Genomic DNA, 24,818 nt, shown 5'->3' with positions numbered 1-24,818 from the left:
CAATAAAATAGATGCCTGCATAATATAAGCATTTTGTAGGGGGGGGGGGAACCCTACAACCATACATTTGATTGGGGTTTTCAACCTTATTTAGATTCAAATTAACATAAGTTTTATATTTGAATTAGAGATATCCTTTTTCCTTGGAGCAGTTGATAGCGTCATTAAACGTTTCCTCTACCCCATAGTTAAATTTGAAACCGATATCCAACATTTTCTTTGACGACAACCCAGGATATTTATGACCTTTGATTTCTGCTAGGAATCTGTCAAAGCAAGGACAAGTTGGGGAAAATTTTGCTGATAGCAGGACGAACATAAGATATTATACTAAGAATCTATAAAATGTTAGGAGATAAAAATATATTATCAATAGAAAATATCTAAATTATATGAGAATTTGAAAATTTAAAGGGACGGTTGCCTCATCAACCCCTTATGTCCATCCTTGATTATTAGTTCATGATTATTTTTATTATAATACGATGGAATTGTTTGAGAAAGATGCTAAGGTGGCGTTTGGTTGGATGGAATCCCTTGAAATTGGTGGGAATTGGAATCCAATTCCACCAGTTTCCCATGTTTGGTTCAAGTTTTTCAAGGGAATTTGAATCCCTGATAGAATTCAATTCCATCAAATGAGGGAAAGTTAATTCCATCTAAAAATGGATGGAATTCAATTTCCTTGTTGGAGGTAATTGAAATTTGATCATACGATCCTCGTCAATCCTTTGGTAATTTATTCATATATTGAATAAAAATATTTTTTTTATTATTTCGAGTCGGGTCGGGTTTTTAATTCATATATTCGGGTCGGGTCGGGTCGGGTCGGGTGAAACTTTATTTTGGTCGGATCAGATCGGGTTTTTTAAAGTGTGATATTCGGTTTGGGTCGGGTCGAGTTCGGATTTAGGGTGAAAAAAACCGGACCGACCCGAAAATATATATAATTCAGGTCGGGTCGGATTAAGTCACTGTTTTTATTAAATAAAAATAATTGGTCGGGTTGGATTTCTAATTCATATATTCGGGTCGGGTCGGGTTTTTTAAGGGTGATATTCGGGTCGGGTCGGGTCGGTTTCGAGTTTATGGTGAAAAAAACCGGACCAACCCGAAAATATATATAATTCGGGTCGGGTCGTATCAAGTCACTGTTTTTATTAAATAAAAATATTTTTTTATTATTTCGGGTCGGGTCAGATTTCTAATTCATATATTCGGGTCGGGTCGGATGAAACTTTATTTTGTTCGGGTCGGGTCGGGTCGGGTTTTTTTAAGTGTGATATTCGGGTCAGGTTGGGTCGGGTTCGGGTTTACGGTGAAAAAAACCGGACCGACCCGAAAAAATATATAATTTTACATTATATATTTAGGAATAATTACAATAATACCCCTCTATATATAATTTTTTTCAATTAAGTCAATGTTTTTATTGAATAAAAATAATTTTTTTATTATTTTGAGTCGTGTCGGGTCGAGTTTCTAATTCATATATTGAATAAAAATAGTTTTTGGTATATTTTTTTGTAACTAATTAACATACTCCGATTGGAATGTATTGAAATATTGCTCTATCTTTTGGTAACTTATTAACATATTTTGATTGCGATGATTTTAACTTATAATGTTTATTAGCATGTTTTTATAATTTATTGAAATGAATAATCAATCAATAAAATGAAATTTTAATATTTTTAATTTTTTATAATATATTACTACATGTAAGTTGTAAAATAAACTAAAATAAAGCAAACAAACAAGAAGGGTAATTCTGTCATTTTACATTACTGAAATCAAATTCATCTGACATATCTGCGAACCAAACAAAATATGGAATTGGATTCCAATTCCTACAGATTCTAATTCCTTTACAGATTTCAATTCCCTCATAAACATTCTAGCGAACCAAACGCCAACTAAGGGAAAGAGATTCACTCACTCTAGTGTTGGAATACTGGGTACTTGGCAGAAAGAAATTCAGACATTTTTTGAAGACTCATCCTGTATGAAGAAAAGTTGTATCTCCCCTTCGCATCAGGATATTCAAGTAGGAAAATGTGTGCCCCTGACACGTCATCAACATGTACCATCGGTGTATTTAGAAGGGCTCTATATGCATGCTGCTCTCCTGCACAAACAATTCACCTTCACCGTCTATACATTTGAAAAAAAAACTCAGTTTTTTATTATAAATTACCATATAGATTAAGGAGTTTGCTTTGTATTGTACCTAAGACGAGAGCCAACACTGACCGCACTGAGAATTTGGGGCATATGAAAGAACATTAACAAAACTAGGAATCACTGTCACCACTTCCAATCCATGTTGTGCACCAAATTCAAGAGCAGCCCATTCTGTCCAAGTCTTGGAAATCATGTAAGAACTCAAAATTGGGGTTAATTTTCCTCTAATGAAATCCACATCAGACCAGAAACTCTCATCCAACATGTCCAAATCCTGGCCGTTGAAAACAACACCGGATGCACCAGAAGTATAGACAACTCGCTTCACTGTTTTTGATTTTAAGCATGACTTCAAGATGCCTAGTGTTCCGCTGATTGCCCTTTCCGTTACGATTTCCTCCGGTTCTTCGTTTCCGAAATCTGCGGGAGTGGAACACTCCTTTGCTTCCCTCGATGACTGCATCGAAACTGTCGGGATCACTAAGATCTGCATTGAAGATCTTGAGCTTCTCGGCTGCCCCTGGCAGATTGATGAGGAAACTAAGGTCTCTTTTGTTTTCTGCTCAAAAAGTTGGAAATATAACACAGCTAAACATATAGTTCCCAGAAACCAGCAAAGAAACTTAATTTTCATTCGAGCCATAAACGAAAATTGAGATTAAGTTACTAGGATCAGGTCTAACAGTGGTACGGACAGAATAACCCTCTTGAAGAAGCCTCGATAATCCACGAAGCTATGAACCCAGTACCACCAGTCACACATAGGGGTGCTTATCGAGCGAGTCGATCACGAGTTAGGTAGTGCTCGACTCGTGCTTGTTAAAAAGTTTTGTTACTCGACTCATTGCTCATTAAATTCGTTAAAATTGTGCTCGACTCGTGCTCGTTAAAAAAATTTATTGCTCGACTCGTTTCTTGTTAAGCTCGTTGCTTGGTAAACTCGTTTGTTAAGCTCGTTGCTCATGAAGGGCGTTGCTCGTCTTGTTGCTTGCTAAACTCACCAAAATTTTTATTTTGTTTTTATAACTATAGTTAAAATCTACTAAACTATGTATACCTTCATATAAACATAAATTAATAATTTTAATCCAAAATTATCGAAAGAGTATATAAAGTAATTTTAAAGTTTAAACTTTAAAATAACAATTCTCAAATATATTAAAATAATAATTTAAGGTTTGGTTCTGGGTGTAGTAAAATAATAATAATTAATTAATAATTTAGTATTCCTTTATTTTTATTAAAAAATTTATAGGTTAGTAATTTATCATCTTTTTCATTATCTACAAGTAAATTAATAATTTTTTAAAATAATTACTAAAAAAAACTTATAAAAAATTAGTGAGCTGCTCGCGAACTTATCGAGTTGAGTAGATCTTTGCTCGACTCAACTCGTTCAGATCTTGAGTCGAGCTCGAGTTCGAGTCAAGTCCCCGAATCGAGCTTTGACCGAATTTTAACCAAATCGAGTTCGAACTGCTCACGAGCTACTCAACTCATTAATCACTCCTAATCACACACGTCTTCTTCCATCTCTTGGACACAACTCCTTTGTTAGAATATTTGTATACATAATAGTGAATTTTCCTAGTCTGAATACATGTGATATTTCATTTTCAATATTCAATTATTTGGGTGATGATAATTTAAAAATATTTATATTTAATATCATTTGGAAGTTGCGACTTCATTGCCACCTTTTTCATTACCACCTTTTTCAGCAATAAAACAAGTTATTGATGTCTGCACTCTGAAGTCATCCCATGAGCAAAGTTGTTCACCTTTCATCAATTAGGATAAACTTCAAATTATGTCTGATCAGTTCAAATATTTAATTTGTTGTGTAGATGGTGCATGTGTAAATTAAATTAGATTACAAAATTAAAAATATATATTTTTAATTACTTGGAAAATGATATGATACATTAACAAATTATGTAAGACCATTTCAAATATATATTTTGATGTGCGGATGTTGCACATGTAAATTAAATTATATCACTTAATTAAAAGATATTATTCATATTATTTTATTCCTTTCATTAATTTTCATGATTGTGATTTTATTTTTGTTAATTTAGTTTTTTATTTAAAAAAGTCTCTAATCATGTAATATTCGGTCATTATTTAATCAGACATGAAATAATAAATCCTATTCTAACAAGAAGATTAGTCTTCGATTGGAACCTCTCAACTTTAATCTTGAGCCAACAAGTCCTCTCATTGAAAAGTCACGGTAATCCCGTTGAAAACATGAAATATCTAAAATGTGTGAAGTAAGATTGTTCCCTCGCTTCCATGGATGTATCGAGAGGAGGGGTGGCGATAGTCGTCTCCTTTGTAAATTTAAATTTATCATATATTTTAGATTTTTTCTATTGAAAATTTATTTTCACTCTTAAGAATTTTACAAGTTCGTCTCCTTAGCATAAAATTTTGCGTCCGTCCTTAATTCGGGTCTCTTATCCAACTTGAGCGAAGATACTCTTCCTCAACGAGTTGGTTTTTATACAACAGCTGATATCTAGGCCAAATGTATGCAAATCTTCTCCACAAAATCCTCAACCAGGGTCATGCACCTCCGTTACAAGCCTCAGGCTGTTAAGAAAGGAAATCAGACGATGCAAATATATGTCACGCAAATATAATGGTCCGAAGAACTTATACGGGATGTGTGCATAATTGAACTCGTGAGACAAATTAAGCCCAATAGGATGTGAATTAGACCCATTTAGGTATAAGGAAACATTGATTTTGTGTAGAAGTCAATTGAGGACTAATAGTATGAATAAACCAGTGGGGGAAATGAGGCTGGTCTTTCCTTGATTTGCCTACATAAGTCGTGGAAATAAGGGGGTAATGGGAGCTTTTCACCCATCCTTTTTCCCTTCAGTCTCCTATTTGTCTGCTTCTTCTTCCCATTTAAGTGCGTCAATATGTATGTATGTATGTCATCCAAGTGAGACATTATTGGATATTGTGAAACATGACTTATATAATAAATAAATAATTGTATGATATTGACTATTATAAAAGAGCAAGTCCATATTAAATGATTTAATACGATTAAGGTTAATTGAACTTCAGTAATTAAATAAAATATATAATACCAAAGAACTAATTTGTAATTGATGATGAGATGATTAGAAATTATAGTGATGCATTAAATTATTTATTAGGGTTATAGTCCTCAAATCACACATGAGTTAACTTTTATGATATATCATCTTCAGAAGATAAATAGATATTAGCTGACCATATTCCCATATGTAATGGGGTAAGGGGGAGGTAGGGTAGTAGGCTGCCCCAACGTCAAGTTGAGAGTAATTTCCGTGGAAGACTTCCGTTATAAATTGCCCTCAATGGGACTCGATCCTACGACCACAAGATTAAGAGCCTTGTGCTCTACCAACTGAGCTAGACGGACAATTTTAGAAGATAAATAGATGTCATATCTAAAAGAACTATATCATAATTTAGAAGATTTAAACTAAATATTTAAGATTTTTTTTTCAATAATAGATTCAAGCATGATTTTGCGTCAAATTTTTTTCCTAATGATTTGATATGAAAAATATTAAATTAATCTAATTTAATTTCAAATTGTTTCAGTTATAACTAGGAACCCTAACGAGTTTGGAACCATTAAACAATTGATTTATTAGATTTATAAAATAATAAAAAATCATCTTTAAATTGATTCCTTCATATCTTCTTTCATGCTCTTGATCCCGCAACTTTTGCACCATCGTGCACACATATATATATATATATGTTATTACCAAGAGATATCCTTTTTTTCCTTGCAGCAGCTGATTGCATCATCAAACATTTCCTCTATCCCATAATTAATTCTAAAACCTGTATCCAACAGTTTCTTTGATGACAAGCTAGGACGTTCCATACCTTTGATTTCTGCCAAGGATCTTCCAACACAGAAACAGCTCTTAGTCCATCATCATTATGATGATGATGATGCAGAAGAAAAGATGTGCACTCACTCTGGTGTTGGAATAGAGAATTCTGGGTACTTGGCACAAAGAAATTCAGACAATTTTTCCAGACGCATCGTGTGCGAAGAACAATTGTATCTTCCGTTTGCATCAGAAGATTCAAGCAAGAAAATATGTGCTCTTGCCACGTCATCAACATGCACTACCGGTGTTTTCAGAAAACTAAATCCGGAACCTGTACAAACTCAGCTTCATTACTTCAGGAGGAGAAAACTATGTATTTTTTCAGTAATTAGTGGAATATCATTAACCTTTAAAAAGAGTCAAATAACTTTTAAAAAATATAAAATGTAGGCTAAAATAGTATACTTTTAATGGTGATTATGTGGCATCCTACAAGACAGTTAAATACACTTCATGCATGTATATTAGTACTGTTTATCTTATCTCTCATGTCAGTAAATAATTTTAAAAAAATTATAAAATTATAAAATTGATATGCAATACACGTAGACTATCATATAAAATGTCATATTAGCACGGTTAAAATTTAACATTTTTTCGATGTTTTTATTAAAATAAGAGTTAATTGTATCACACGCACTCAAATTATGACTTTTATTTTAAATTAGTTCCTAAGCTTTTAAATATTCTAATTTTATCCTTAAACTATTACTATCATCTTAAATTAGTCCTCAAACTTTTGAACATTTCATTTTCATCCTCACACTATGACCTTCATTCCAAATTGATCCCAAAATTTTTTGAACATTTCAATTTCATCCCAAACTATACGTATATACTAATCTTATCGTTGATTAATAAAATCATTAGGACAAGTTATATTATTATTTGTTTGAAAAAAATAAAATTTAGGTTGAACAATGCTTGAAACTAATTATATATTTGGATAACTTTGGGATGAAATTGAAAGATTCCAAAGTTTGGGGACCAATTTAAAATGAGGACCATAATTTGGGGAAGAAATTGAAATTCCAAAAGTTTAAGGACTAATTTAGAATGAAAGTCACAGTTTGAAGATAACATCGGAATTCAAAAAGGACAAATTTAAAATGATAATAGTTTAGAGACATATGATGCAATTAACTCTTAAAATAATGATTTTTTTTATAAATCTGAAGTAAATACAATGTAGAATATGTTTGACGATAAACACTAATACCCCTGCATAAGCGGTGCTCAAACTCGAATAAATCTTTTAACTACTGAAATCGTTTGGTTCATACTTAAAGTAATGATATAACTCTATTTGAAATGATGAAAATTAAATTTAACTTCTATTAAAGGTTGAAGATCAAATTTAATTTTAAAAATAAAAATCAAATTAATAATAAATATAAATAATTTTTATCATTTAAACTTTTAAATCTTGGTATCGTAGAAAGTGAAGATTAAATAGGAACAAAAACCTGAGAATTAAACAAGAAATTAGATTCTTCTTGACTTGATATTGGAATAGTTAGGCAGTTGAGGTTTGGTTAAGGGAGTTAGAGTTGTTAACAGTTAGTTGAGTTAGTTGAGCTAGGCTTGTTGTTCTTGTAAAGCTTTATCTGCAGCTATAAAACAATGTATCTGGTTTACTTGAAAGAATGAGAAAGTTCCAATATTCATTTAGTTCAAACCTAGTATTCTAACATGGTATCATTCGCTAAATTTCCTGGGAAATGTATTTGTTTTTCGCTGCATAAAAGGTTCTTCTCTGAAAACTGTGGTCATTGTTGTTACTACTTACCATGTTCAGTGGTGATGGATCTTCTCCAGTCATGGAGTTTACTGCAAGAAGTGCTAAAGTGTTCTCCAATAAAAAACGTGAATGTAGTTCTTGATGAGACAATTTTTTTACTCTGAAAGTAGCAAGTTTTACTGACGGTGGGCAGTCATTGTCTTGAGCGGTTCTTGATGGGAACGATGAGGTCTCCCCTAAAACCGTGGTTAGTGATGATGGTGAAGTGATACCAAATGAGGTGTTTGAAGAGTTTATCGCTCAAGACAACGCCCTTGCATCGTGGTTACTTTCTACGATTAGCCCTCAACTTCTGCCTCAGTTCGTGGGTGCAGAAACAACATCAATGGTCTGAAACACGGTGCTTCAGTTCTTTGGGAACAGATCTACGACTGCCGTTATAAGCTTACACTATAAGCTACAATCTTTCAAGAAATGTGATGACTCAATGAGAGTATATATCACATGCTTAAAAGAGGTGTGTGATGCCTTGGAGTCATGTGGCAGCGTGGTGTCTCAAGCTGAACACATTGCTAGTATACTGAAGGGACTCCCTCGTGAGTATCAACATTTTGTGGCGGTTATAACCACCATGCGAGAGTCTTTAACCCTTGATGTTGTGTATACCATGTTAATGGATGTAGAAACCCAGATAGATGGCTTTGGTGATCAGTCTGAGGTATTGCCAATAAGTGCAAATATTGCTCAAGGAACAGGTTTGAGCGAATCCTCTACTTCTAGTTACTATTACGATCATAAGTCTTCTCGGCCGCCTGTCAATTCTGGTGGAAGGTCTGGTAGAAGAGGCCGAGGTTATGGTCGATATAAGCAGTGCCAACTATTTGGTAAAAATGGCCACTTGTAGATAATTGTTGGCATCGTTTTGATCAAGATTTTCATGGGGTTACAACTGGTAGTAAGACATACTCTAAGGATCAATATGGAAATACGTATTATTCCATGTATGAAACTAAAGGTGCTGAATGTGAGTGTTGTCATGCTCGAAATAGTGGATCTCAGGTTGATTCACGTCCTCAAGTACTTACCTCAACAGTAGCTCGTGAACGATGGGTAGTGGACTCGGGTGCCATACATCATGTTACACCAGATGGAACGGTTCTCAGTCATAGGGATGACTACAATAGCCCAGGTAAGCTGGTAGTTGGTGATGGAGTAGCTTTAGACATCAAGGCAATTGGTAATTCTACTTTGTGCTCATCCTCCCGAGCCTTATTATTAAATGATTTGTTGCATGTGCCAAGAATAACCAATAACCTCTTATCTGTTTCAAAGCTTGCTAGGGATAATAATGATTTCTTTGAGTTTCATGCACATGAGTGTTGTGTTCGTGATGAAGAATCTGGTGTTATTTTGCTTTGTGGAAAAGAATAAGGTGATCTGTATTCATTTGCTACTGATCCTCAAGTGACAGTCCTAGTGGCTGTAGAGGCAAGTTCCATGGTTGCATCTCTTGACTCATATGAACTTTGGCACCGACGGTTGGGGCATCCTTCACATGATAGTTTAGTCAAAATCTGTAAAGAATTGAATGTAAATGTTTCAAATGCAATAAATAAAACGTGTGTTGCTTGTCACATGGGAAAGAGCAACAAACTACCTTTTCATAATTCAAATACTGTGTATAATACTCCATTTAAGCTTGTGTTTACAGACCTATGGGGACTTGTACCAGTTACCTCAAATGGTTTTAAGTATTATGTCACCTTTATTGATGCATGTACTAGGCATTCCTGGCTTTATGTTTTGAAGGACAAGACAGAAGCCATTGTTGCATTTGGTTTGTTTCAGTAAATAGTCAAGAACCAATTTAACTTGCCTATTAAAGCAGTCTAGAGTGACTGGGGAGGGGAATATAGGCGGCTGTCAAGTTGCTTGGTTAAAAAAGGCATTTTGCATCGTGTTACATGTCTACACACGTCAGAACAAAATGGTGTGGTGGAATACAAGTATCAACATATCATCGAACTTGCACTTATACTTCTCGCTCAGGCATCTATGCCAATTTGCTTTTAGTCCTATGCAGTCATTACTACAGTGTATTTAATTAATAGGCTACTAACAAAGGTGTTGCAAGTAATGTCTCCGTTTGAGAAGTTTTTTGGCAAGAAACCTGAATATGAGGCACTGAAGGTGTTTGGTTTCCAGTGTTTTCCATATTTGCGACATTTGTTAAAACAAAAGCTTGAGTTTCAGTCTTAATCGCGTGTTTTCCTTGGTTACAATCCTCATCACAAGGGATTTCAGTATCTCACGCCTGATGGTCGTATATATGTATTGCGACATGTGGTGTTTAATGAGTTAAGTTTTCTTTTTGCATTCACTACTTATACAGGTTCTTCAGCCCACAAAGCTAGTCAACAGTTTTAATCTCTAGAGGTGGTTACCGATATAGGAAAATTCAGTGGACATGGTGGCTCTACCTCACTAAATATGGGATATGATGAAACCAATAGTAAAAGGATAGTTTCAGTTAGAGTATACTCAGCTGATGAGTATGGGGATGCATCGAGAATTACAAGTTCTGCTTCGAGTGATGATAATAGAGATTATGCTTCTCATGTGCCCAGTCATGTGCATAATAATTCCAATGATGTTGCTGCCAGTACATCAGCATATGTTCAAGAATAGCATGTTGATGGTGGAATTGTTGAAAACAGGCACCAAATGCTTACATGCAGTAAGTGTGGTGTTTTTAAGCTAAAGGTGTACACTAGTTTTTTTTATGACACCGTTCCTACTAGTGTTCGAGCTGCATTACAATCTTCTAGTTGGAAAGCAGCTATTCAGGCAGAACTTGATGCACTACAAGAAAATAATACTTGGTCTCTTGTTCCCTTGCCCAAAGGACGTGACATTGTTGGTTGCAAGTGGCTCTTTAAAATAAAGAAGAATTCAGATGGATCTCTTCAACGATATAAAGCACAGTTGGTTGCCAAAGGGTACTCACAGGTTCCTGGGTATGATTTTAAGGATACATTCAGTCTATTTGTGAAATTCATCACATTGAATGTAGTACTTTCACTTGTTACCACTAAGAATTGGTCGCTGCATCAAATTGATGTGAATAACACATTTTTGAATGGAGAGCCGTCTGAGGAAATGTTCATGCAGCAGCCTCTAGAGTTTGAATAATTTGTTGCTGATGAGTTATCTCTCGTGTGTAAGCTACATAAAGCTTTATATAGGCTTCACCAGGCACCCAGAAATTGGCATGACAAGCTTAAGGTTAGTCTTGAGCGAATGAGATTTGTTGAGTCCTTAGCTGATGTGTCACTCTTTGTGAAGTGTGTAAATAACTGTTATACACTTGTTTTGGTTTATATGGACGATATAATTATTATTGGTGAGTGTAAGGATGATGTTGAGAGAGTGATTTGACTCTTGCAAGGAGATTTTTTATTCAATGACTTAGGTGAACTGAGTTTTTTTTTTCTGGGGTTGAGGTTATAAAAAGTAGTGGCAAGCTAGTTCTCTCACAAAAGAAATATGTTCTTGAGTTTCTAGAAAGAGAAAATATGCTAAATGCTACTCCGACTGCCACTCCAATGGTCGGATCATTAAAATTGCTTTATGGCGTAGGATCATTACTCTCTGATGCTCGTGAGTATAGAAGTCTGGTTGGTGCACTTCTGTATGTGTGCCACACTCGACCTGATATAGCGTTTAGTGTAAATAAAGTTGCTCAACATATACATGATCCCCGTGAGTCTCATATAGCACTAGTTAGGCGTATACTTCGGTATTTGGCTGGTGCCCTGGACTATGGCCTCACGTTCTTGGCTGGTGAAGCAGGGCTGAAGGTTGTTGCCTTTGCTGATGCAGACTGGGGAGGTGATACAGATGATCGCATGTCAGTTTCTGGTCATACAGTGTTTCTTGGACAGTGTCCTGTGGTCTAGAGCTCGAGGAAGCAGAAGACTGTTTCTAGGTTGACTATGGAAGCTGAGTACCGTAGCAGACACATCAGCAGAAGTAACCTGGATTAATGCATTACTAGGTAATCTTGGAGTGAATCATCATGAAGAACCAGTTATCTGGTGTGATAATACAAGCGCAATTTCCATGAGCATGAATTCGGTTTATCATGCAGAGTCAAAGCACGTGGACATGGATGTTCATTTCATTAGGAAAAAGGTAGCTGCCAAAGCATTGCGTGTTTTTTATATGCCAACCAACTATCAGGTAGCAGATGACCTCACTAAGCCATTGACTAAAGCTGCGTTTGAAGTTTTTAGAAATAAGATATGTGTACTGCCTTGTTGAAGAAGGAGGAGAAAGGAGAGGGAATATTGGAATAGTTAGACAGTTAAGGCTTGGTTAAGGGAGTTAGAGATGTTAACAGTTAGTTGAGTTAGTTAAACTAGGCTTGTTGTTCTTGTAAAGCATTATCTGTAGCTATAAAACAATGTATCCGATTTACTTGAAAGAATGAGAAAGTTCCAGTATTCATTGAGTTCAAACCTAGTATTCTAACACTTGAAATCTTCGAAGAAAAAAACGTGCATTTATGCTAGAATAAAAAAATATTATATTACTAAATATAAATCCTCAAGCTAAATGGTACAATTAGCAAGCTTTTACCTAAGATGAGAGCCAATGATGAGCGCACTGAGCCAGGGAACTTGGAGCATATGAAAGGACCAACAACAAGACTAGGAATCACTGTCACCACATGCAGTCCATGTTGTGCACCAAATTCAAGAGCAACCCTCTCTGTGAAGGTCTTAGAAGTTATGTAAAAACCAAAGTTTGGGGTAGTTTTACACCTAACGAAACCCACATCAGACCAGAAACTCTCATCCATTATGTCCAAATCCTGGCCGTTGAAAACAACGGCGGATGCACTAGAAGTATAGATAACTCTCTTCATTGTTCATGATTTTAAGCATACTTTCAAGATGCCTAGTGTTCCACTGATCGCCCTTTCCGTCAGGATTTCCTCAGTTTCTTTGTTTTCGAAATCCAGTGGAGTGGCAACATAGAATACTCCTTTGATTCCCACTAAGATCTGCGTTAAAGATCTTGAGCTTGCGAGTTGCCTTTGGTAGATTGGTGAGGAAGCTAAGGTCTCTTTTGTTTTCTGTTCATTTGTCATATACGTGACAGATGGAAAATTTTATATTAGGGAGTAAACTTATAAAATTTTAGACGCAAAAACAAGTTATCAATAAAAAATATCTAAATTATTTAAATTTAAAATTTTCAGAGGCCATCACCCTTGTCGATCTCCTTTCAATCCATCCCTGGTCATACCACTCTTTAGAATAAGAAGAGAAGAGAAAAGATGTTTTCTTTGTGAGTTTTAAGTAGTGTTACCTGAATCAGCTCTAACAGTGGTACGAATAGCGTAAACCTCCTCTAAAAGCCTCTTGATCAACCATGAAGCTATGAACCCTGTACCTCCAGTGACACACACTGATCCCTTATCAGCTTCCATTACGCTTTACTAGCTATTTTCGATGTATAACTCTTCGTGTGGTGTTAGTTTAAAGGCGTATTCCTTTGTTATCAATCGATCTTCTGCGACTTTTGCACCATAATGGTTTTGATTTTTTCCACCCGTTAAATTCCACTACTCTCAGGACCAATGGAGGAGATATTTCGATCCTAAATTAAAAATGCGGGTGCAATGACGTTACTGATTTGCTTCGCATTCTGGTCGGATCAGGTCAAGTCAAATTATATCAACAACAACAATAAAACTCTATTCCCATATGCAATAGGGTAAGGGGAGGTAGGGTAGTAGGATGCCCCCAACGCCAGGTTGAGAGCAACTTCCGTGGAAGACCTCTGGCAGTAAGAAAATTAAAAATAAAGATAAAATACAATGCATGTATAAATAAATAAATAAATACATAGTTGGACAATATCCATATGCAGTCTTCATATGCGCGTCTATAATGGGAAGTAATCCCTGCAAATAAATCCATGCGTAAAAATCTCTACATATAGACAGAAACGTAAGTCCCAGCTAAATTTTAAAAGAGGGAACATGAAGAGAAGGATGCACAGAAGTCAACGATAGCAAGCTACGAGAAGGAATAAAGTCAAATGAGTTAAAAACCTAAACTAAGGCAACACTACTCCGCTACACTAGTTCTAAACCTTCATAATTTCCAATGACAGAAACGTATAAAAAGTAGAAGTCATAGAAAATTACTACAAAGACATTAAAAAGAAGACAGAGATGTTACACCCTATGGCTGTGACCTACACTACTCGGCTACCCTGGTCTTAAGTCTCCATACTTTCCTATCAGAGGTCATGTCCTCGGTAAGTGTTAAAACATTCAAATCAACTCTCAAGCAGTCTACCCACTTCCTCCTTGGTCGTCCTCTCCTTCTGGCACCGTCGGTTGTAATCGACTCTACCCTCCTGACCGCATCCGATGGTTGTCGCCTAAGGACATGCTCAAACCACCGTAGTCTTCCCTCCCTCAATTTTTCGGATACATGCACCACCCCAAGGACATCCTAATAGCAGAGTTTGGTGTCATGTCCCACAGAGTCCTACCACATGCCCATCGAAACATTCTCATTTCTGCGGCCTCCAAGTCAAATTATACCAAGTTAGATTAAATTAAGTATGTATTTTGTGAGGTCAATTTTGTTGGTTTGACTCAAATCAAGTTAAGTTCGGGTCAACTTGGGTTCAGGTTATTATCATGTTGATTTTAAATTAGACTTTGTTTGAGTTCGGGTCAGGTTAATTTCAGATCATGTCAATAGCAATTTAGATCAAAACGGTTCAGGTCCAATTCAATTAAATATCAGGTTAATTGAGGTTCGTATGAACTTCAAGTCGGGTCTCGTTTAGGGTCACGTCATTGACATATAAAATTCAAGTTGAAAAATATCGATTTCAGGTGAACTTCAAGTCGGGTCTTACCAGGTACAAATGGACTTCATGTCGAGTCATTTTCGAGTGAATTAGTTTCCTCCTTTCACGAATGATGTCTAATTATAATTGTATATTTGTATTGTATACTCTCTTTGTAACGTAAAAATGTGCATTATGGATTTTTTGTTATTTTTTTAAATTTTGACTAATTATTATTTAAAATGTATTATTGATAAAAATATGTAAAAATATATTTTAAAAACCTTCAATCAAGTAATTTTCAAATATATATTTTAAAAACCTTCAATCAAGTTATTCCTTCAATCAATGTATTAAGTACAGTGAGGAAACTAGAAATATTTAAAGTATAGTGAGTAAAATAAGAGAGATAATAAAATTTAATTATCAAATTTGTAATTTATCCTAAAAAATTATATACAGGCTTAATCGTAATGAGAAGTTTCGATTCATAGAAAATAATGGGGTCAAATAAAAACGATGGAGTGATTAGGAAAACTTAATACATTAAATTTAGTAAGAAAATTGAAATTTTTTAAAATTTAATAAATAAAATAAGAGAGGTAATAAAGTTATAAAATTTTGTAATTTACTCGATCTCTTATTTAACGTAATGTAGTGCGCCACCGGCCCCAATCAAACTCTTCTTTAAAATATTTGAATACAAACGAAAGCAGTTCAGCTGTTGTCCTAAACATACTGTTTATTACTAGCTTGTTAAAGCATTTGTTTAATCTGGCTTTTAAATTTCATTCTTTCTCAGTTAAACCAAAAATTAGTATCCATTTTACTTCCTCTCCGTCCGCTCTTATGTCGAGCAAGCAAGCATGCATTCCACACCTTTCATGGAATGCCAAATCCCCATATAAACCCTAAATTCACAATCACTATCCCACTCTCACAAATCCCTTACTAGAAAAACAACATAAAGACAAACCCAGACTTTTATTTTCCTATTGTTTCACTTAGATTATCTTAACACCCAAGTAATCCCACCAACCTTAATTATATTATTAACGTTTTAGTCATTCTCCCAAGGATTTAAACGGTTGCAAGAACTGTGATTAAAACAAAAAGGATCAGGCTTTCTTTTTCGTCATTTTTTCTTTTCGGTGTGGGGTTTTATTTTACTCGGGCAATATGCATAGATCTGGAGCAACGATGGCGTGGAATGTGTTCAGGTTTTGTACGGGTCTGAGGGGCCTCGGCTCGGTCATGATCCTGCCGGTTTTAGGAGTCGTGGGTGTCACTTACTATTCTGTCGTTTTGACAAATTTTGGCCCAGCTTTGTTCGACGGCGGCCTCGATTCCCTCACCGCTGTTGTCGTCTTGATCTTATTTCATTGTCTGGTAAGTCTCCGAAATTAACCTAATTTGGTTAATTTGGTTAATTTGGTTTTTGAGAATTGCACCTCTGTTTCTGCAATTTCACTAAAAGTCAGCTACTGTGAAATTTAAAGTCAGCTAAGTAAAGGATCGTTTTCCCTCTTAAGTGGTTAAGATGGTTCTGAAAATGTTAAAGTTTCAAATTTGTGTTTGCTCGCCCATTAGTTAAGAGTGGTCTTTTAGGATCTTAAAATTTCCCCTTTTATCCTAAATGTGGTGTATATTTATTGTTGTTTGTTATATGTTAGAGAAAAGAAAGAGCAAATCTGAAATATTGTTAAAACGCAAAGGCTCCATCTTGATCCTTTTCTTATACATAGCTTCGAACATCCAATGCTAGAATAATTAACTTGGGTTTTGGATTTTTGATCAATGTAATCATATTGCTAAAAAGAACGCAGAATACTGGATTGTTAAATGTAAGGTGAAAAGTGACACTAAATATGGAAATTTTGATGTGATTCTGCAGCTGGCGATGCAATTATGGAGTTACTTTTCTGTTGTTTTCACTGATCCGGGTAGCGTACCAGCTAACTGGAGGCCAGCTTTGGACGAGGAGAGAGGGGAGACCAACCCATTGAATGGTTCAGAGTTCAATGGCTTGCAGTCAAATCCATCGAATCAAAGGATTAGATGTTGTCGGAAGTGCAACCAGCTGAAACCACCTCGCTGCCATCATTGTTCTGTTTGTGCGTTTTTCATACACTACTAAAGTTCGTCGTTTCTTTCTGTGCACATGCTAAATATTGTCATCATCAATGATCAGTTCCATACCAATTTCATTGTTTCAGGTGGTCGGTGTGTGCTAAAGATGGACCATCATTGCGTGTGGGTTGTCAATTGTGTTGGTGCATTAAACTACAAGTATTTCCTTCTTTTCTTGGTATGTTTTATTTTCCGAAGTAGTTTCTCATTCTTTTATGCCCACTAGGTCATACTTTGCTATATTCTTAGCTTGAAGAATTTTTTATGGAAGCATAACTTGAGTTGTGGAGTGTTTCTTTCCACTGACATTTTCCTCTTTGCATTGATTATGTTGATATAACTTATGATTGCAATTTATTTGATGTTGTTGGTGCCTGTTTTCTTGGCATTTTTTAACTATGATTTTAAATCCCGATGCAGTTTTACACACTCCTTGAGACTAGTCTTGTGACTTTGGGTTTATTGCCTCATTTCATAGCATTCTTTACTGATGTAGAAATTCCCGGAACTCCTGGAACCTTGGCCATCACTTTCCTTGCCTTTGGTATGGGCTTCATGGACTACTGTTCTGATCTATTTTATTAAGTTACCGTGTAGTATGTACAAATGTATGACTATGTGCTGCTGTGGCAGTTTTGAATCTGGCATTTGCATTGAGTGTCATGGGCTTTTTGATCATGCACATGTCTTTGGTGGCAGCTAATACAACAACTATCGAGGTATTTGGCTTCGTCTCGAATTTTAGTACCATGTCGTAATATTTGCTGTTTTCAGCTCTAGTCTTTATCATCAAATGGTATCAAGAGATGCTCAATTTTCCAACAAACTCAATACTAGACCAAGTAGATCAATGAATTTTTTGGACAACCGGGTTATGTGTTGTTGTCCTCCAGAATGCAGTATAAATGGACTCAAATTTACCAACGAAATCTGTCATTGTCTCCGTAACAGGCCTATGAGAAGAAAACCTCTCCAAAATGGCGTTATGACCTTGGTTGGAAGAAAAATTTTGAACAGGTTACTGTTTTTGCCTTACATTGCTATCTTCCTTGTTTAAAACCATCAGTTTAACCATGCTTTGGTGTTTGTCTATGTGTACAGGTGTTTGGCACAGACAAGCGATACTGGTTCATTCCAGCTTATTCAGACGAGGATTTACGACGAATGCCAGCACTTCAGGGCCTTGAATATCCATCAAAGCTTGATTTTGATTCACAGGAGTTCTAAAAGGTTAATAATGAAACAGCAATAATAATATAAAAACATCCACCACGCCAGGAAATTTGGAGAACTTTCTTTATAAACAATGAAGGTTGGTGCATTGCTCCACTTGCCTTGTATTCTAACAGGTGTATTACTATGCGGCCAGTTTCGGCTTCTAACTGTTCATTCCTCGGGCATCGTCATGTATAATAGCAATACAGTGAGAATATATATCAGCATAGGGTTGTGAAAGTGGTGGTGGGGGACTGACAAGTTTACTTTCATTTTTTTTATATATAATTACGTGTTCTGATTGTATTTTCGAAAGTACAATGTAACATTTCTCGTCGTGATATTATTAATTTAGTTCTTGTAGATTTCTTGCATTAATGATTGGAAAACTTAGATATTATTAAATTTAACGTTTATTTGAAATGGTGAAATGTTATATAAATTCTAATGTAAAAAAAATTATATTATTCTCATCTTCAACATCAAAATATCTTTATAAATTTAATGTTTTTTATGTAACTAAAAAAATGAAAAGAAAATCCTTTCATTTAGCGAAACGAAAATCCTATTGCGTATATAAATCTACAACAAAATTATAAAATTTTATTGTTCTTAATTTTATTTGTCTCGAGTTAAGTTTTGAAGCATATAAAATTTAAATTTTTAAACAGTAATTGATTGTTTCTACATACCTAAACGCGTGACAGATTCTAGATCTATCTTTACCTCCACGACTATAGATGATTGTCACGTGAAATAACGTGTTTACACCACTGAATAGAAGAATGCAAGAACATTTGATTTCTTCATAGTTATAAATTTATCAACACTCTTAGACGTCTGAAACAGACTAGGGATGGACTTAGAGGGGTAGATGGGTCAATCGCTTCTTAAAATTTTAAATTTTTATATATTTTAGTTTTTTTATATTTTATGTTAAAATTATGTTTTTGCCATCGTAAAATTTTATAAGTTTTTCTTTCCTTTAAAGTTTCATAAGTTCACCCTCCTCTACCGTAATATCATGCACCCGTCTTTGGAAAGAGTGTGTCACGAGTTTTTTAAAATTAAGGTTTCATCATCATTTTGTTCTTTCTAATGATATTTTTTGAACAGGAGATCTTCAAAAGAATTTCTGGGAAGATTGCCCCGTGTAAAATTTCTCAGGAAAGTAGCCTCTTTAAGATCACTATTTTCTAAGAAAATGGAAATGGAAAATTACCAGAACATTTCTATCATTCAGCAGCTCCTAATGGGTTCTGGCTTAATTCGTAAAAATCCAGTATTTAAAAGCCCAATAAGTTTCCACTGAAGGACCAGAAGAATAATAAACCCTAGCCCGAGCGAGCATTTCATTTTTGATTCCAGGGTTTCTTTGCTCAGAGCAAGCAGGACAGAAGCAGCCATGCAGTCGAACTCCGAACTCAGCAACCATGGGTCGTGTGCACAGATGAGGGTTTGTATTTGCTCATCACACATTATAATTCATTATCCTCCAAAAACAATCCTATGATTTATGTAGTTGAAATCAACTCTTCAAGATCGATCGGACTCTGTTTGCAGTAAGGGTATCTCCGCATCTGTTCTGCCTTACAAGAGGACTATACTAAGGACATGACATCTGATAAAAAAATATAGAGACTTAAGACTAGGGTAGTTGAATAGTGTGGGTCACAGCTACCATCTATGTTTTCTTTTTAATACTTTTGTAGTAATTTCCACGACTTCTACTTTTTACATTTCTTTCATTAGAATTTATGAAGGCTTAGAATATGATAACAGAGTAGTGTTGCCTTAGTTTAGATTTTAATCCATTTGACTTTATTCGTTTTCGTAGCTTACTATCGTTGCCTTCTGAGTATCATTCTCTTCATGTTTTCCCTGTTTAATTTTAGCCAGGTCTTACGTTTTTATCCGAGATTTTTTTCTCAGGGATTATTTTCTATTTCAAGCGTGTATATGAAAATTGCATAAGAAAACTGTTCAATCATGTATTTATTTATTTATTTATACATGTATTGTATTTTATCTTTATTTTTAATTTTTCTTACTACCGGAGGTCTTTCGCAGAAGCTGCTCTCAACCTGACGATGGGGGCAGCCTACTACACTACCTCCTCCTTACCTCATCACATATGAGAATAGAGTTTTATTGTTGTTGTTTTTCTACTTTGAAAGGACACAATTCTTTTTTTCATGTTCTATTGTTTTGTTTTATAATTGATATTTGAATCGTCTACCGGATTGGTTAGAATAGTGGCAGGCAAGAATCAGATGTTTGATAAATGGAAGCTTCATTATTTTTTAATACTAGTTAATTAATTCAACATTGTAATGGCTAGAACTCATTGATTGGCCACAGTGGTAGAAGAGATTGTTGTTCTTCCTAGAGATCTCAGGTTTGAACATATGCTTGTGCAAGAATCAGATCTTTGTTCGAACGTTGTCTTGTGTTTCATCTTTCTTCAAATCTGATTCGTTTCAAAGATAACATTGAACCCATCTTTGTTTTCTGTGAGGACTTGCTCCCGAGATCCCCAAGGATCTGTACTACCTGATTAAGGAAGCTGTTTCCATCAGAAAACATCTCGAGAGGAACCGTAAAGACAAGGATTCCAAGTTCAGGTTGATCTTGGTCGAGAGCAGAATCCATCGTCTTGCCCGCTATTACAAGAAGACAAAGAATCTCCCACCTGTATGGAAATAGTAAGTATTTGTATCCCTGCTCCCATATGCTGTTCTTCGATATGAATGCCTGAACCATGGCGAGTGAGAGGCATATGGTCGTATAGCAACTCACTGAAATTGTTATCAAAGATTGTTTGTGACCCGCAAATCTCAACACACTTTTCCTTTATGCAGTGAGTCAACTACCGCCAGTACTCTTGTGGCTTAGAGCAAGGGCACATAATGAACCAGCTTCCAGTGCTTCAATTGCGATTCACCTTGATTTGCTGGACTCAACCTTTATTATTTTTTATTGAAATGTTAAGTGTAGTAGGGAAATATTATGTTTTGTGCATCAGAATAAGTGATCTTTTTTTTACCCCATTTGAAATGATCATCCAGCTCAGTTGGTAGAGCACAAGGTTCTTAACCTTGAGGTCGTGGGATCGAGTCTCACGGAGGGCATTTTATAATATTCGGAGGTCTCTTACGGAAGCTGCTCTCAACCTGGTGTTGAGAGTAGCCTACTATCTTACCTCCCCTTACCCCATACATATGGGAAAAAGAGACGGGAGGTGTTTGAACTAAAAGGTTCTCCGTCAATTGAAGAGAATTCCAAGTCTATATAGTTCAATGGACTTAATTTTGCGGTAGTTAGGCTTCAAAATCACTAAAAAAGGACTGATAAATGACCTTTAAGTTAAATTGATTTTTTTCCATTTAATTTTAGGACTAAAATGAATTTCTGAAATTAGTTTGAGATTTGTTTTAAAATTGAACCAATTTCGATTCCTTTGAATACTCCAAATGGAGACCCAATTGGAGCCCAAGTGCCAAAAAAAGATTCATTATACAAATGGAGGGGCTTTCACCCAAATTGCCGCCGCTCATGTATGTATATATTCCTCTTATATTTTTATTGATACTATTAGGATATCTTCATGTATACTAATATTAATTTTTTTGACCGATTTGAATTACTTTTAATTTAAATTATAATTAACATTATTATAATTATAATTACGTTTTATCTTTTTATATTATCTTTAAATAAAATAATTAAAAATCACAACTTTAAAGATTAAATTTGTTTTTAATAAGATTTATGTATAAATTCTCAATGATTCTGTCAAAAATCATTGTTGATATGCTAAGTCATCATAAACAATTAGAAACCAAGATTTAAATAGTGATTCGTTTTATAAAAGTATTGGTATGGTTAAAAATGGTTATTATACAACCGCGATACATATAATGACCGCAATAACATTTGTTGTGTCTGCAATTATTATTAATAGGGGTGTGCAAATCTAGGTACCCGGGTTTTCGGGTACCCGAAGTGTTGGGTACTCGGATCTTAGGGTAATTGATTTCTCGACCCGTGTCTCGACTCGGATGTTAACGGGTACCCGGATACTCGATTTTTTTCAAATTATTAATTAAAAAAACACACACAAATTTAAATATTCGAAACTTTGAATTACATAGTCCAACATCCAAACATAATTTAAAAATGTCATGTTAGCATCATTGTTCATTTTTAAATATGGGTGACCAAAATAGAATCAAAACGTAACATTAGGTATAATTTTGAAAAATATAATAATCGAATGACCAAAACATAAATTAGATAATATAAAGTGACCAAATAGGTAGTTTACCCTAAATAATAATCGAGTGACCAAAACATAAATTAGATAATATATAAGTGACCAAATAGGTAGTTTACCCTAAAAAATAATTCCCTAACCGGGTACCCGACTCGTCCGGGTAATTATTTTAGAAAATTACCCAATTTTTTAGGTTCGGGTTGACGGGTCAGATCAATCGGGTCGAGTATTTTTGCACACCCCTAATATAAACACAATACAATCAATTGTTATATAACGGTAATGTTATGTATCAGAAAAACGATTGTTCTATAACAGTAATGGTAGTGTTCAAAATTATTATTATACAATCGCGATACATATAATAACCGCAATAACATTTTTGTCTGCAATTATGACAAACATAATATAATCGAAGACACGATTGTAATTGTAATTTAAAACGTAATTGCAATTTAAATCTCTATTAAAAACTACAAAACCCTTATGCCATGACCTAAAAAGACGCAAATAATACCTTCCACGAATCATAAACAAATATAGAAAGGAATGGAACAACATATCAGCGTGTGCTATTTTTTTTATTGGCAATGATACAATGTGTGCCAATCAGTCAATACAATGCAATAAAAAAAACCCTAAAGAATTAAATTTAACAAGAAAGAAAGAAAATTGTTGTGGTGTTCATTTGATACAGCGTGTGCCTGCCCAGCAAACAATGTCCACTGATCTCAAACCTTGTTCAAACACACAAGAAATAACAAAAAACCCGCAATAAACACAGAAATATAAAAAACAATGATTAAGAAGGTTAATGAACTACTACTATGAGAATTCAAAGAATGAATTCATCCAGCAGCTTTCTTCCCACCAGAATAGTAACTCAGATACCACCTCACAAACTTCTTCAAACCACTCTGCAAATTGGTACTCGGCTTATACCCCAGCTCCCTCTGAGCCAAGCTAATATTGGCATGAGTGAACTCAACGTCCCCGTTTCGAGGCAACTTCATTATCTTCCTCTTTGCATTCACATTCAATAGCCTCTCCAAGATACTCACAAGGTCCGAAACCGGAACAGGCCATGTGTTCCCCAGATTGTATACCCTCAATTGAGCTGGACCCTTCTTCTTCCCTCCACTCCCTGTGCTCTTCTCGGCCGTATCCAATGCACCTAAACACCCTTTCACAATATCATCAATATACGTAAAATCTCTCGCCACCGTACCATGATTAGCTGCCTCGAATATTGATATCGACTTCCCCTTCAATATATCCCTGGTGAAGAAGAAATATGCCATATCTGGCCTACCCCAAGGACCGTAAACGGTGAAAAACCTCAAACCGGTTAAAGAAAGTCCGTATATATGATTGTAAGTATGTGCAATTTCTTCACCAGCTTTCTTAGTCGCAGCATATAAACTAGCAGGTTGATCAGTTCTATCTCTCTCAGAAAATGGAACTTTGGTATTAAGACCGTAAACAGAACTCGAAGATGCCCACACGATCACAGGCTGCGGATTAGCAGACTTGCAAATTTCGAGTAAACTAACGAAACCAGCAATATTGCTATGCACATAAGAGCCAGGATTTTCCATGGCGTACCTGACGCCAGCTTGAGCAGCTAAATGCATAACGTGGGTGAACGCGACAACCTCGAAAAGTTTCCTTAAAAGAGACGAATCGTTGATGTCTCCTTCGACAATGTAAACCCCAGTTTGCTCCAGAAGCGCTTGCCTAGCTCTTTTCAACGAAGGGTCGTAATAGTCATTGAAATTGTCAAGTCCAAGAACACCGTCTCCGCGCGTCTTCAAAGCAGCCGACACGTGGGTACCGACGAAACCGGCGGCTCCGGTAACCAAAACACAGATGCCATTGTGGGAACGGATACGGGCAGATGAACGCACCCTTTTTTCCCAAGCGGGTCCACCCCAATTGAAGGTACGGAGAGAGCGGCGCGAAGGATCTTGCGGGAGGGGATTGGAGGAGGGAGATCGAAAGAAGAAGATCAAGATCACGCCCATGAACATAAAGGACCAAAACGTGAGCTTTGCAAGAGAGGAGTGCCACCTCAATCTATTGTGAACGTAGGGTGATTTTTCCATCTTGAATTTCCCAGGCGTTGATGGAATGTTGTCAAGATGAGACATTTGCTTTGACATTGTTAAAAAAGAAACCCAGAATTCGGAGAATATTTTCCCCCCTGTAGTTTCAGGATTAGGGTTTGGGAAAATGGGTATTCCAGCTAGAGGGAATGTTCTGCTCTGTCGTTGGTGGTGGAGGAGGAAAGGGAAGTTCTTTATATAAGTTCTTCTTTATCTGGGGGGTTGAGTCTTTCAGGCGGCCGGTTACGATGGTGGTAATGGAGCTTTCAGTGTGACTCTGGTCTCTGGCTATCTCTGACTCATTTTGATGATGAAAATGAGAATCTTGACATGATGGGTTTGTTTCTCATTTGGTTTACATACGCACAGCT

The 24,818-nt window shown here is 35.6% G+C and overlaps 2 protein-coding genes and 1 pseudogene across 2 annotated transcripts; 1 reads left to right on the top strand and 2 right to left on the bottom strand.

The window, feature by feature from the left end:
• Positions 1-113: 113 nt before the first annotated feature.
• Positions 114-13,344, bottom strand: LOC120188957 (annotated as a pseudogene).
• Positions 13,345-15,543: 2,199 nt separating this feature from the next.
• Positions 15,544-18,093, top strand: LOC120188914 (probable protein S-acyltransferase 14). The gene is made up of 7 exons (XM_039192289.1): positions 15,544-16,110; positions 16,616-16,835; positions 16,938-17,029; positions 17,272-17,395; positions 17,485-17,570; positions 17,803-17,868; positions 17,953-18,093. Exons 1-7 carry the CDS (start codon positions 15,901-15,903, stop codon positions 18,076-18,078), a joined length of 924 nt encoding a protein of 307 aa, XP_039048220.1. The 5' UTR covers positions 15,544-15,900; the 3' UTR covers positions 18,079-18,093.
• Positions 18,094-23,111: 5,018 nt separating this feature from the next.
• LOC120188915 (UDP-glucuronate 4-epimerase 3-like) lies at positions 23,112-24,609 on the bottom strand. The gene has a single exon (XM_039192290.1). The coding sequence runs from the start codon at positions 24,502-24,504 to the stop codon at positions 23,191-23,193; it is 1,314 nt and encodes a 437-aa protein (XP_039048221.1). The 5' UTR covers positions 24,505-24,609; the 3' UTR covers positions 23,112-23,190.
• Between the last annotated feature and the right edge of the window lie 209 nt (positions 24,610-24,818).

Source organism: Hibiscus syriacus, unplaced genomic scaffold (genome assembly GCF_006381635.1).
Source record: "Hibiscus syriacus cultivar Baekdansim isolate YM2019G1 unplaced genomic scaffold, ASM638163v2 tig00116951_pilon, whole genome shotgun sequence".
NCBI lineage: Eukaryota > Viridiplantae > Streptophyta > Magnoliopsida > Malvales > Malvaceae > Hibiscus > Hibiscus syriacus.
Note: the sequence above shows the minus strand (reverse complement) of the source record. Positions and strands in the feature narration are given on the sequence as shown.

Coding starts and splice junctions, on each gene's coding strand:
- LOC120188914 (XM_039192289.1), top strand. CDS start 15,901: ATGCATAGATCTGGAGCAACGATGGCGTGGAATGTGTTCAGGTTTTGT. Junction 16,111..16,615: donor TGATCTTATTTCATTGTCTG/GTAAGTCTCCGA, acceptor GTGATTCTGCAG/CTGGCGATGCAATTATGGAG. Junction 17,571..17,802: donor CTAATACAACAACTATCGAG/GTATTTGGCTTC, acceptor TCTCCGTAACAG/GCCTATGAGAAGAAAACCTC.
- LOC120188915 (XM_039192290.1), bottom strand. CDS start 24,504: ATGTCAAAGCAAATGTCTCATCTTGACAACATTCCATCAACGCCTGGG.